Raw genomic sequence first — 13052 nt, 5'->3', positions numbered from 1 at the left:
AAAACCACAACAGGTACATACACCTGCTTTTTCAGATAACTGTGCCAATAGGTAATGCAAAAAGGGCCAATGTTAGGTTTAATATACACATGAACTTTGCCTATTTGTGGAGTGGATCTCTATTCTATGCATGTGAAGAGTAGTAATGGAATCTGTCTTAAATCCCTGCCCATTCAAGACAATGGATTAGTTTCTGATACCATTGTGGAAATATTCAGCTATATCCTACTCTTGGGAAACTAAGTTTACATGGGATTAGGTCAGTCCACTTGTTCTTGAATTTTATCTAAAAACTTCTAGAAACAGAGAAACAGAGGGCGTCAGAAGAGGTCTCCCGGGCCATCTAGTCTGACCCCCCCCCCCCGTCTCCAGCCAGCTCCACTCATGACATGCCCACCATGTGGACGTCCAGTCTATCCTTGAACACCCTCACTGATGGGGCTTCAACCACCTCCTGTGGAAGCCCATTCCATACCCTAGATGCCATTCCATTTAGAAGCCAGGAAGCACTTCCTGACAGTTAGGACCCTGAGGGTATAGAATGGGCTTCCACGGGAGGTGGTTGAGGCCCCATTGGTGAGGGTGTTCAAGGATGGGCTACACATGCACGGGCATGTTGTGAGCGGAGCCGGCTGGAGCCAGGGGTCAGATTAGATGGCTCGGGAAGCCCCTTTTGACTTGCTCTGTTTCTATGTTTCTAGGGGTTGTAACCATCAGGAAATGCTTCCTGGCATCCACCCTGAATCGTGGTTCCCTGAGCTTTGCTCCATTGGAACACGTCCTGCCCTCCTCTACAGAGGAAAAAAGGTCATGTCCCACCTCTGCGTGGCACCCCTCCACGTACGTGTACATCACTACAGGTCCCCTCTGAGTCTCCTCCTCTCAAGGCTGAAAAGACCCAGCTCCCTCAGTCTCTCTTCACATGGCTTACCCTGTTAAAGTGCTTACACCCCATGCAGAATAAGGAATAAAGCTGCGTCATCCGGTGCCTTGCTTACTTTATCATAGGTATGCATATTGAGATGTATTTCCAAAGTCCTTTTGCAACGCTTTCCAATCATCAATAATGTTGGTAAAGGCATTGCAATCAGTACAGCTGTATAGATGATGGATAATTCTGAAAATGTTCAAAATGCTTTGGGCGGAGAAATCGACCTTTAAGCAGTCTCGGTGATGAGTGATGCTGAGATCTTCACAGTCCATGTTAGACACAGTTAGCAAGGGATGCTTCCAGGGGACCAGAGTGTCTTACGCGTTCGTGTCCTCAAGCCATTGTTCCTGAAACATTTTTTTAGTATAATATTGCCTTAAACTTGCCCATCAATCCTTCCCTCGACAAGAAGATTTGAGGTATCAGATGTGATGAATAAGAAAGTGACACTTCTGAACGAAGACAGCCAGTGGGCCTTGGTTTCTCTAAACTTTGCTGTTTTTAAGTGTGGGTTGATTTAATTGTCTCCTTACCTTTAAGTCTGTATACACAATGTTCAGTTGGTGAATGCAGATAGTTGCAGCCAGGTATCTGAGGATTCCTTTTTCTGGCCTTGCAGAACAAATGAGACTTACAAATCTTCATAATCTGTGATACAGAATCCACCTGTTTTAGGGAAGATGTCCGTCCTTGATGAAACGGTCAGCTTGGTAAAATTGTTGATGGATTTTGGTTCCCTGTAACTAGAGAAAAAAAAGGAAGGTAGCAGGTTTTAAGGGGAGTCATGGTGAGAGAGTAAAGAGGTCACTTCTGAAGCCACTGAAGATTCCTTAGACTGGACACCAAGCTAAAAGCTCCAGGGCCACAGAAGGAGGTTTTTCTCCACCTTTTTTTAGCTAAAATCCTTTACCACAACTATGAACAACAGGTACAGTCACAGAGGCCATAGGAGATTATGGTTTATGTGCTGCTTTTCCACTCACACGCTTCTCTTCTTGTTTCTAGCTTTCCCACCAGGTATGTCTCTTATAATGGTGGGACAAAGAGAAGGGACTCTGAAAACTGGAACAGGTTCACATAGGAGAATCTGGTCTTTCAAACAGACAGGGCTCAAGAAGTTTGGGATATTCATGTTGATTTGCACCTGGAAACATACAAGTAGCCCATGAAGCTGTTCTAACAAGGGAATGACATGACCTCAGTGATGCTGGGCCTGGGGAAGCTTCAAAACACTGCTCAAAACAGCCCCACATACGTGTGTTGTGGTCATCAAAATGAGTCGCAACTAAGACATAGGAATCCACTGCCTGGGCAGATTTCTCCAGGAATGGGTACCATTGCTGAATTACTCTCAACTGTGCAGATGTACATTCTTATGGACAGAGGCTTTGCCGCCCTTTAACATTTACATTTGCAGGTTTTCATGCATAGGACCAGAGGAGGCGCTAAGTAAGGACTACCTGTGTATTTGTGTTCCATTGCGTGTTTGTATAGCAGGCCATGATGGACCATAAAAGTGGGTCATTGCTTTGATGTTGCGCAAACAGGAAATGATGCTCAAACTACATTTATTTATGTATTTATTATATTTCCATGCCACCCAAAAAGTCAAAAATTCTGGCTGGTCCACACCCATTAAATATATAAATTATAACAGTATAAAACTGGTTCTGAAGATGATTTTAGGGCAATCCTTCAGGAAATGTGGCCCCAAGATGATTTAGGCTTTGAACACTAGTTTCAGTCGTGTCCTACTTGTGGGTTTCCCATGAGCAGTTGGTTGGCCTCCATGAGAACAAAATGGCAGATGAGATGCACTCTAGGTATCAGAATGGTTCTTTTACCTTCCGAGGGGTTCCAGGCACTTCCTGCTTTGCTTGGATAGCATCTGCCTACATTGCCACAGGTAAGCGTCAAGGCTGGCAAGATCAGCTGCTGAGCAAACCGAGTCCAACTGCTAAACCCTTTTCCATCCCTGCATTTTGCTGGGAAATTTCCATACCTGTGATTGACCTTCCTTTGCTTCTTGTTTCCTTCTTGTCTAAACCACCCAACAGCTGAAGCTCTCTGAGCAGTTCATATAATACAGCTCACAGCCCCAAATTAAAAAAAAAAAAAAAACAGTACAGAATTTAAAAAGCAAGACTGATAGCAGTGCTCCAATCAACTTCTAACATGGGATCATTTCAAACAGATAAAGGACAGAGGACACTATCCAGTGAGGCTGCTTGTAACTTGGGGGCATGCCGGCATCCAAGAGGAAGTGGAAAGACTGTGGAGTGGCTTTGGCACTCGTCTTGACTCTGAAACATCTGCATGACTGATTTTGAACATCTGAATGCTTTTCTCTCAACTCATGATGAGTAGAGTCTTGGACACAACTTTCTGGAATGCCATCTTCAACCAGCCTTGCTTCACAAGAATGGCATGGGCTAAAAGGCAAGAGGAGGGCAGGACATGCTCCAAAGGAGCCAAGCTCAGGGAGCCAAGGTTCCATTTCGATGCCAGGAAGCACTTCCTGACAGTCAGGACCCCCAGGGTGTGGAATGGGCTTCCATAGAAGATGGTTGAGGTCCCATCAGTGAGGGTGTTCAAGGACAGGCTGGACATGCACATGGTGGGCATGTCGTGAGTGAAGCTGGCTGTAGCCAAGGATCAGACTAGATGGCCCGGGAGGCCCCTTCTGACTCGCTCTGTTTCTATGTTTCTATAATCTCAGTTTTGACCCTAGACAGCAAAGCTGGAAGGCTGTAGACTTGCACCCTGAAAATGCACAGGACTGCCTGCTGTGCAAGAATGGAAGCCACAAAAGCCCAGTTTCCTATGGAAGGATTAATCCTGCTCTCTACTGTTTCCCGAATTCTTTCCCTAGTTTCCCACTGCTGATCTGCCAAATGTATTTGAATCAGCTTTTTCTCTGTGGGGTGGGAGGGATTCATGGATAAGGAACAAAAATGCCATTCCTTAAGATTAATTTGATATTTTGGGTGAAGAAATTTATAACAAAGTCTTCAGAATCCCCCTGTGGAAAAGCTTTTAGAAAAATGACCAAATATCCCCTCTCATTTTTGCAGGGGACAAATGGTCCTGAAAAAATGGGTGTGGGGCATTCAGCCTAGAAATGGATGCATCTGTCAGTTTTGACTTCTCTCAGTTTCTCATGCTCCCAGTGTGAAGTTCAGGTCATTTCAAACTTTGAGAATTTCTTGAGAGTTAACTTGCCTTGAGTTTGCTTTTGCTGGAAAGTCATAAGTATTTTTGTTGACACATTTACTGCAACTGGCTTTCCAAACATAATGTCTTATTGAAGACTAGCTTCCTTTAATATACTCATTTTAATGCACTGGTTGATTGGCAAATTCCACTAAAAAGTTGAAAAAGTGCAAGTTTCAAATGATAACTGAGTTCTGGTCCACGTTATGGTTTGAGAGAGTGACATTACATACACAGGATAATGCCCCCCTCCAAATCCTTAATTCACCCCCTGTAGTAAGTGTGTTTTCCTAAATCACATCTTGCGAAAATTTGATTTTCCGTCCCACGGTGAAGGAAGATAGAGATCTCAGCAATAAATGGGAGTAAGTTTTCTAGCTAAAGAAAGGCAGCCAGGCTGAAAGTAACTTTAAGAGAAGTATTGTGCTTATTATCATTCCTTTGGTGGCAAACACAGCCTCGTCATGGCAACCCTCAGCCTCTAATGACCGGCAGCCTGTCTCAGGCTGAGAGTGTCGATCGCTGCGGCTGCAGGTGTGCGGCGCGTGGGGAGAGATTTATCGTCTGCCTGCTTGAGGGACCAGCCTCCAAATCTGCCAACCTGATTTAGCAGCGTTACTTAATGATAAGTCTCCAAGCGAAAACACACTTCAGAGGCGAGTTTGAGGCCGTTCTGGCAAAGTTTGGAGCAGGCGTAAGACACGGATGGGGAGGCACTGGGGATGGAAGAGGTTTTCTTAGTCAAATCTATATCTCAGAACCACAGCCAGGGTACTGGTGGTTTGGTTTCCTGGCTTCCTCCCCAGGTGAGGTAGAAAAATGAGAATTCCTGTCAAGCGAGATCCAGGAGCTCGTGGTACCTGACAGGGCTGGACCCTACTCATGGCATTTCCACCCCCTCCTCTGTGTCCTTTTGAGTGCGGCAGCTGACCTTAGCACAGCGTGAGCTGTCTTTAAAGATGGCAGGCCATCCATCACTGCCTCCGTGTGCTGTCAGCATTCCATTTAATCTCACTTGTAATTTTCTGAGGGGAGGCTAGCAAAAGTCACAACCAGAATTTTAATGGGGTTAAAAATGCATCCCGGGAGCCAATAAATACTTCTTTGCTTTATGAGGTCATGGGGCTACCAACACGTACCAATCATGGGAACATTTTCCTCATACTTCGTTTCCAGTTCAGGAGCTGGCAACTTACTTTGGCTCGAAGGTCAAGACTGTGCTGGGTGATGCACATGCAAATGTCACACACATGTTCCCTCCCTCTCTCTCTCTCTCTCTCTCTCTCTCTCTCTCTCTCTCTCTCTCACACACACACACACACACACACACACACAGAGAGAGAGAGAGAGAGAGAGAGAGAGAGAGAGAGAGAGAGAGAGAGTTTTCCAAGCATACAAAGCAAATAGAGGAGTGCCGAATCCTAACCTATCTCAACTGCATGGTTCTACGCATGAGCACATACCCACCACATCCATTGCCAAAGCTGAGGCTGTGCAGCTGGGATCAGGCTCATCCTCCTCCCCTGAGGTTCTGATCTGGCCAGGATCCACCTGGCCTGCCATTTGTGGTGTGCAAGCTGCCCTGCTGGAATGAAGGCGGGCTCCTTTTCGCAATGCAAGATAGAGAGAGATGCAGAGATCTCTTGGAGAGACTTTTAGCTTGGCTCCACCTTGGTAACGCTTTTCTTGCTCCCTGGCAGGAAAGAGAGGGTTTTGTCTTTTGCTTGTCTCGGCGATGGCGACATGATAAAGGGTTCATTAGGAGTGCCTTTCCTATGTGTCTTCTTTCCCAGCACCTTCACCAGGACTGTAAGGATTGAGCCAGTGTCTCAGCAGAAATGTCTGAAGAAGACATAGAAACAGAGAAACAGACCGAGAAAGAAGGGGCCTCCCGGGCCATCTAGTCTGACCTCCTGCTCCAGCCGGCTCCGCTCACGACATGCCCACAATGTGCATGTCCAGCATATCCTTGAACACCTGCACCGATGGGGCCTCAACGACCTCTCATGGAAGCCCATTCCACACCCTCGGGGTCCTGACTGTCAGGAAGTGCTTCCTGGCATCCAAATGGAACCTGGGTTCCCTGAGCTTTGCTCTGTTGGAGAGCGTCCTGCCTTCCTCTGCAGGGGAGAACAGGTCTCTACCCACTTCCATGTGACATCCCCTCACATGCCTGTATGTCGCCAACAGATCCCCTCTGAGTCTCCTCTTCTCCAGGCTGAAGAGACCCAGTTCCCTCAGTCTCGCCTCATATGGCATCCCCTGCAAACCGGCCACCAACCTTGTGGCCCTGTGCTGCACTCACTCTAACCTGGCTATATCCTTTCTGTAATGAGGGGCCCCAAACTGAGCACAGTACTCCAGTTGCGGGCGCACCAGAGTCGTATAGAATGGTAGTAATACCTCTCTCGATCCAGAAGCCACACTTCTGGATATGCAACCAAGGGTGGCGTTCGCCCTCTTGACCACTGCGTCACACTGCTGACTCATGTTCAGCCTGCAGTCAAGCAGCACCCCGAGGTCCCTTTCACAAGTGCTGCTCTCCAGCCACTTGCCACCTAACCTGTACTTATGAGAGCTATTCCTATGTTCCAAGTGCAAGACCTTGCACTTATCCACATTGAACACCATCCTGTTGTCTCCTGCCCACTTCCATAGTCTGTCCAGATCCTTTTGGATCTGGAGTACCTGCTCCTCAGTTGTGGCCACTGCTCCAGTTTTAGTATCATCTGTGAATTTGATCAGCAGACTGTTCACCCCTTCTTCCATGTCATTTATGAAAAGATTAAACAGGATCGGCCCCAGGACAGAGCCCTGAGGGACCCCACTTGTCACTGGCTGCCATCCCGATGATTCCCCACTAATGGTTACCTTCTGCTTTCGGTCAGTCAACCATGCCCTAATCCACCGGACAGTGCATCGTTCTATCTCAAAACTCCTCAGTTTCTCCACCAAGATATCATGGGGCACTTTGTCAAAGGCCTTGCTGAAATCCAGATATAGCACATCCACTGCATCCCCTCCATCTGGCCATCTCGAAACCTTGTCATAGAATTCCACAAGGTTTGTCTGGCAGAGCTGTTTTTGAGGAAGCCGTGTTGTGTGGCTGTCAGCCTCCCTTCCCTATCTAGCATCACTAGAACTCTCTCTATTGTGAGCCTTTCCATTGTTTTTCCTACAATGGGCGTAAGGCTAACAGGTCTGTAATTCCCCATGTCCCTTCTACTACCCTTTTTGAAAATTGGGACCACTGATGCCAAAACTTGAGAATAGATTCTGGTTTGGACTGGGAGGATGGGGTGGGGGGTAGCAAAGGGTCAAGGCTGCAGAAATGGGAAGTGGGTGGAAATAGCTAAGATATCCAGGGAAGTTCTTCTAAAACCTAAGAAAAGTGGACTCCTAGCAATCAGAAGACATTGGAAAGCAGCGATCCAAGGTTTTGGCATCAAATCAAGAGAGAGAGTCAAGGCAGTGTTCTAAAGAATGGGTAGCCAGGGGTAGCTGCACAGAAAAAAATGCCTTGAACCCATTGCTGGTAGCCCATCCAACTAGAACAAGGAGGGCTTTGATCCTCTGAATTAATTGCATGCCCATCCCCAATTGCCGTGCTATAATGTAGAAAAAACTGCTAGAGCCACACTTCCCTTCCATTTCTTGCACGGGGGATTTTGTAGCCTGAAGCCAAGCTTACTTGCCTGTAAGTTGTGTGCAATAAAAGCTAATTGGCTGCAACAGGCTCTCTGGTCCACCAACACCCACTTATCCTATTTCTCAGCTGAATCTCCTCCCATCTGCCCAACCGTTTTTTGGCCAATGGAGGGGACTGAAATCTGCTTGGAAACAGGACGCACATGGCCAGTTATCCCTGTATGATTTGTTTTCCAGCAGAATATGCTCCTGCAGCAGTAGCTTGCAGCATGGCACAAAGATCATCAGTAGCTTGCATATGATGCAAAACTGCGTGGAATAGCAAACACCCTAGAAGGCAGAATGAAGATCCAGGGCTATCCTGATAAACTTGAACGCTGGGCTCAAAGCAACAGAATGAGATTCAATAAGGACAAGTGCCACGTTCTCCATCTAGGAAAAAGAAGCCAAGCTGGTGTCCTGCAGCAGCAGGGGGTTGGACTCGATGGCCTTCCTGGCCCCTTCCAACTCTACCCTTCTATGATTCTATCACAATAGCTAGGTTCTTGGCAGTATTCCTGCAGCAACAGAGTACACTCCAAGGGCAAGTCAGAGGCAATATCTTGAGGATTCCTTGTGGTCTACGTGCTGCAGACACTTGTTCTTGTACAAGGCTTAAAAGAGCAGACTTGGTCTCAACATCCACCTGGATGCTTGGTTCCAGCTATGACACGGTCGGCCTGGATGAAATCAAATTCATCTGCGAGGGATCTGCAAGATTAGCAGGGATAAAGCTATAGGTATCGTCTGACTCGTGGAGGTATTAGACCTGAATCTGGAGACAAGGAAGAGGCCAAAGCACGGGGAGGCAATCTAGCAAGTAGAGCTGAGTGAAGGCTGCATCAGGTAGTAAACAGAACACAGCTAAAGGAGGGCTCAGGCTGATGGGAAAGTGTTCAGTCTCACGACGAGCAGCTATAAGAAGCCAGCAGTGGGTTTTCGGTTTGGCTGGATTATTTATGTTATTAGTTCCATCTACACAACCATCAGGTTCCATCCCTGAACCACCAGGGACAGCTCTAGCCCCTAAAGCACAAGGTGATGCTTCCTGCCGTGTGTTACTGACTTTGTCTCGCTCACCAGGATCCACCCATCCTTTCAAAGCTTCACAGTCCAAGTCTCCAGGTTCATGGTCTAGGAACCCTTGCAGCACTAGGGTTCCGGATGCAATTCACACCAGGGATCCATTGGAAGCCTGGCTCCAGATGCAGACTTTTGCTTAAGGCAGCCATAGTTGTTCATGGGTAATGAATCAGCAGGAGGCCTCACAACTGGTCAACCAGGCAATTCTGTCCTGGGCTGAGGAGAGCAGGCCATAAGAAGGTCCTTGCTGAATCAAACCGAAGGAGGTTCTGCTCACACAGTGGTCAACCAGTTGCTTGCAGGAAAACTACAGCTAGGTAATGAATGCTATAGCACCTGTCCGGTTGGGTTTCCAACCATTATTACATATATTAATGGCTTATAGCCACCAGGACCAAGTAGCCATCGATGGATTTATCACCTTTGGGTTTTTCTAATGCCCCTTTTAACCCAACGGAGCTGGTGACCATTACCAGTGGAGGTGAACTCCATAGTTTGTGCTGTGCAAAAAGCATCTGACCTGATTCTCCCTCCCACCAGCTTCATGGGATGACCCACTGGGTTTTAATATTATGGCGAGAGAGAGAGAGAGAGAGAGAGAGAGAGAGAGAGAGAGAGAGAGAGAGAGAGAGAGAGAGAGAGAGAGAGAAGTGTGCCCTTATCTACTCTTTCTGCACTGTACATATTCTTGTACACTTTGATCCCTGGGCTTACCCAGATGTGGCATGAAAACCAAAATTGGCTGATTCATCCAGCCAGTTCCAGGTGTATACACCTGTGCATTCCATGATGTTAGCACTAAAGTGGAGTTGCCTCTTCTTTTCTATGTCAGCTACATGGCAGGCAAGTACATCATAGTCCTCAAGATAAGAATAGCTATTCCTGTTGAATTTGGTCTGTCTCCCTGTGTGACCCTTTTCCTCCAAGAATCTTTTTTCAAAATTCACAACATTGTTCGTGTTCTTCACCTAAACTAAAATAAAGGTGAATGTGGGAAGGACTGAAAGTGGCACATTGCTCATCCCTGATCTTGAAGCAGCTGAGCATGATTTCTTGGTGGTCTTCCTCACTCTTGGAGGATGAACTGCTGCAGGGCTGCACCATCCAGATGGCTGCACAGGGGACGTGGAGGAATCTGCTGGGAGGGTCAAAATCCAGATGGACTTGAAGGCCTTGTAGGCCATCTACCATTCTTTGATTCTACGATTCATCCATCCAGCACTGGCACCAACTCTACCTGGTGTGTGTTGAAATAGCAGGGGGTGTTCCACTTCTGAAGCAGGCTGCAATCTCACAGGAAAAGGAAATGCAAAGGAAGGGCAAGGTGATCCTCGCAAAATATGGCCACGATTTGCACAAATGGAGGGGTTTTTATATAAGTTGCACAAATTGCAGCTGCATTATGTGCAAATTATTTTGCCATAAAGATAGATAGATACATAGATGGATGGTATGGGTGCAGGCGTAGCCATGTGTGTGGAGAGAGTGAAGCAGAGAAGGAGAGAAGGGAGATCAGGGCTCTCTTTAAAAGTGGAAGCCGCAAAACTAAAAGCTCCTTATCTGGCCCACTTTCAGTTCTCAAGTCATAGTCACATAGAACAGCAGAGTTGGAAGGGGCCAGAAGGGCATCGGGATGAGCCGCTTGCTATTGCAAGACACTAAGTCATGCCGTCCCATTCAGATGACCATCCAGATGCTTTTTGAATGAGGGGGAGCCCCCCACTTCCCTTGACAGTCTTTATTTACTTATTATTTATTTATTCAATTTATAACAAGTTCCATTGCTGTACTGCTCTGACAGTGAGGAAATGCTTCCTGGTGACTAGTCCAAATGCGGCTTCAGCAAGGTGTGCTGAAATCCGCCACATCCAAGCGGGCATAGTTCCTCCATGTGCCCCATTCCTATTGCTGCCTCAAGTGTCATTCTCTGACATTCGTTCATTCATTCATTCATTCATTCATTCATCAGTGTAACTTGGTGTGCTTTTTCCTGAATAATAAAGAGATCTGAGGAATTCAAACAAGGACTTGAGAGTAGACCTGAGAGAGGAGGAAGAATGCAGAAGGTGGTCATGTGTTCACTTCAGTTAGATGTGCATGTGGCTAATTAGAAAGCAGCTCATTTGGTGAAAAATACACACAGTGAAGCAGCTGGGCTTCCTTTTTCGAAAAATACAGTTTCCCAGATTCTATGAGGTTCTCTCCAAAAACACAGTGCAAAAGTCAAGGCTCAAGGTATGAAGAATCCATAATAGCTACATGGGTCTTCGCCCATTCCTTTCCAGTGCTGGCTACATTTAAAAGGCTCTATTTGTTATTGCAGGTTTCCAGAGACGAAGGTATGCACTTGGCCCAGGAGTACTCCTGCCCCTTCTTCGAGACGTCGGCTGCCTTGCATTTCTACATTGACGACGTCTTCCATGAACTAGTGAGAGAAATCCGCAGGAGGGAGAAGTCACTGCCTCAGGCAGAGGGAAAATCGAAAAGCAAAGACAGTTTGTGGCAAAAACTGAAAGGATCTTTGAAGAAGAAAAGAGAGAGCCCCTCTTGATAGTACTCCCCATGCAGTAACCTGCAGAGTTTGGGAACAGCCTACTCTCTGTTGCCATTCCAAAAGGCATACGTGTACGTGGTCATATAATTTCAGGATTCCTTTCTCACATGGTCAGGCTTCTAACTTTGGGTGAGGTATGCACAAGCTCAGAATTGGTTCCACCAAATGTATTAGTGAAAAGAAGGACAAAATGTATGTAATGTATTTATTTGGGCAGAGGAGTGATATGCTTTGAAAAGGTCAACTGTATCTCCTAAGACTTAGTCATTGCAGTACGAGTTTTAAATGTTGCTATTATTACTTTGCATTTTTATCCCACCTCTCCTCCTCTAGCAAGGAGCCCAAGCCTCTTCATCTCCATCCTGCCCTCTCCAAGGTTCTCCTCCTCCTCATTTTATCCTCACAACAACAACCCTGTGAGGAAGACTGGACTGAGACACAGTGATTGAGATCCAAAGCCACCCAATTGGCTTCATGGTTAAGCACGGACTTGAAACCAGATCTCCTGAGCCCTAGTCTAGCACTCCTAACCCCTCTGCCACACTAGTAATTCTCAAAAGGCTGGAAAATAACCTTACCCATTTTACTTTTAGCCTATCCACCACTCCACTGTAGTCCTCAAAAGCTTCACCCTATTGAGATTCTGTCCATGGGCTAAAATAAATTCATACCCTTTGTTTTAAACCATATTGTAAGTACTCATCAAGATGGCTATGAAATGTAGACGAAATCCAGAGGCAGTTCCTAGTCTAGAACTCCACAAACTCAAGACGATTGTGTTAACAACCACGCCATATTTTGCATGGAGGCCTAGATCTTTATTTTTGATGTGTTGCTCAGTGCCCTGCTGTTGTATGTGCTTTCACCGCCTCTGTGAAAATTATGGGCTTTTTTCTGAATTTCCCCTTGCATAAAGAAGGCATTCCTGCTCAAACAAGGAATGAGAAGATTTCTGATTCCCATGCTAGTGCTGTGATCCTTTGTCCCGTGCCCTGATTCTCAAGAGCGCGTTATCCAGATGGAATAAAGGGCCAGTACTGTACATGGCAAAGTGGACAGCGGTGGTGTAGTGGAATGGAGGCTCACAGGGACGTGACACGAGCACTGTTTTATTAGCAGGGACACTAATGCCATCTGCCACCCACCACGTCATACCTGGTTCCCTTGGAGCTTAGCCGCCCTTCTCAGTGTTGCCGTGGGCAGAGAAGTATTTTTTCCAGCAACTGTTTGTTGAGTTATCCCTGTTATAATGACTTGATCTTGAATGGCCAGTCAAGACCTATTTACTGCTCCTGATGGAGGAGGGGAACCCTGGTTGAGTATGTACTTATTTGGGTGGGCAGTTATAGGAATCAGTAAATTGCCTGCATTTCTGGGATCTGCTTGGGGACACGAAGATGGGTGCTTGCGCCTCAAGCACTGGGACTACACCTATTGCAATATTTCTCAAGAGAACGCTGGGGGCACTTTTCTTCCAGGATGGAGCGACATTTTTAGCAAACTGTAGCGGTTGGAGATTAGTTCTTTGCATTTATTTCTTTTTAGCTTCCTCTCTTCCTTTTTTCCCCTTTAAAATGCTTTTTG

The 13052-nt window shown here is 46.5% G+C and overlaps 1 protein-coding gene across 1 annotated transcript in view; it reads left to right on the top strand.

Moving 5' to 3' along the window:
* Window positions 1–11465, top strand: part of RIT2 (Ras like without CAAX 2) — a 227302-nt gene extending 215837 nt beyond the window's left edge. Inside the window, exon 5 of the mRNA XM_044431406.1 lies at window positions 11238–11465. Coding sequence (XP_044287341.1) covers window positions 11238–11465 — 228 coding nt within the window. The remainder of the gene's footprint in view (window positions 1–11237) is intronic.
* Window positions 11466–13052: the final 1587 nt, after the last annotated feature.

This window comes from Varanus komodoensis, unplaced genomic scaffold (genome assembly GCF_004798865.1).
Source record: "Varanus komodoensis strain SLA01 unplaced genomic scaffold, ASM479886v1 scaffold22, whole genome shotgun sequence".
Classification (NCBI taxonomy): Eukaryota; Metazoa; Chordata; class Lepidosauria; order Squamata; family Varanidae; genus Varanus; species Varanus komodoensis.
The sequence above is the reverse complement of the archived record's forward strand: the minus strand, read 5'-3'. Positions and strand labels throughout refer to the sequence as shown.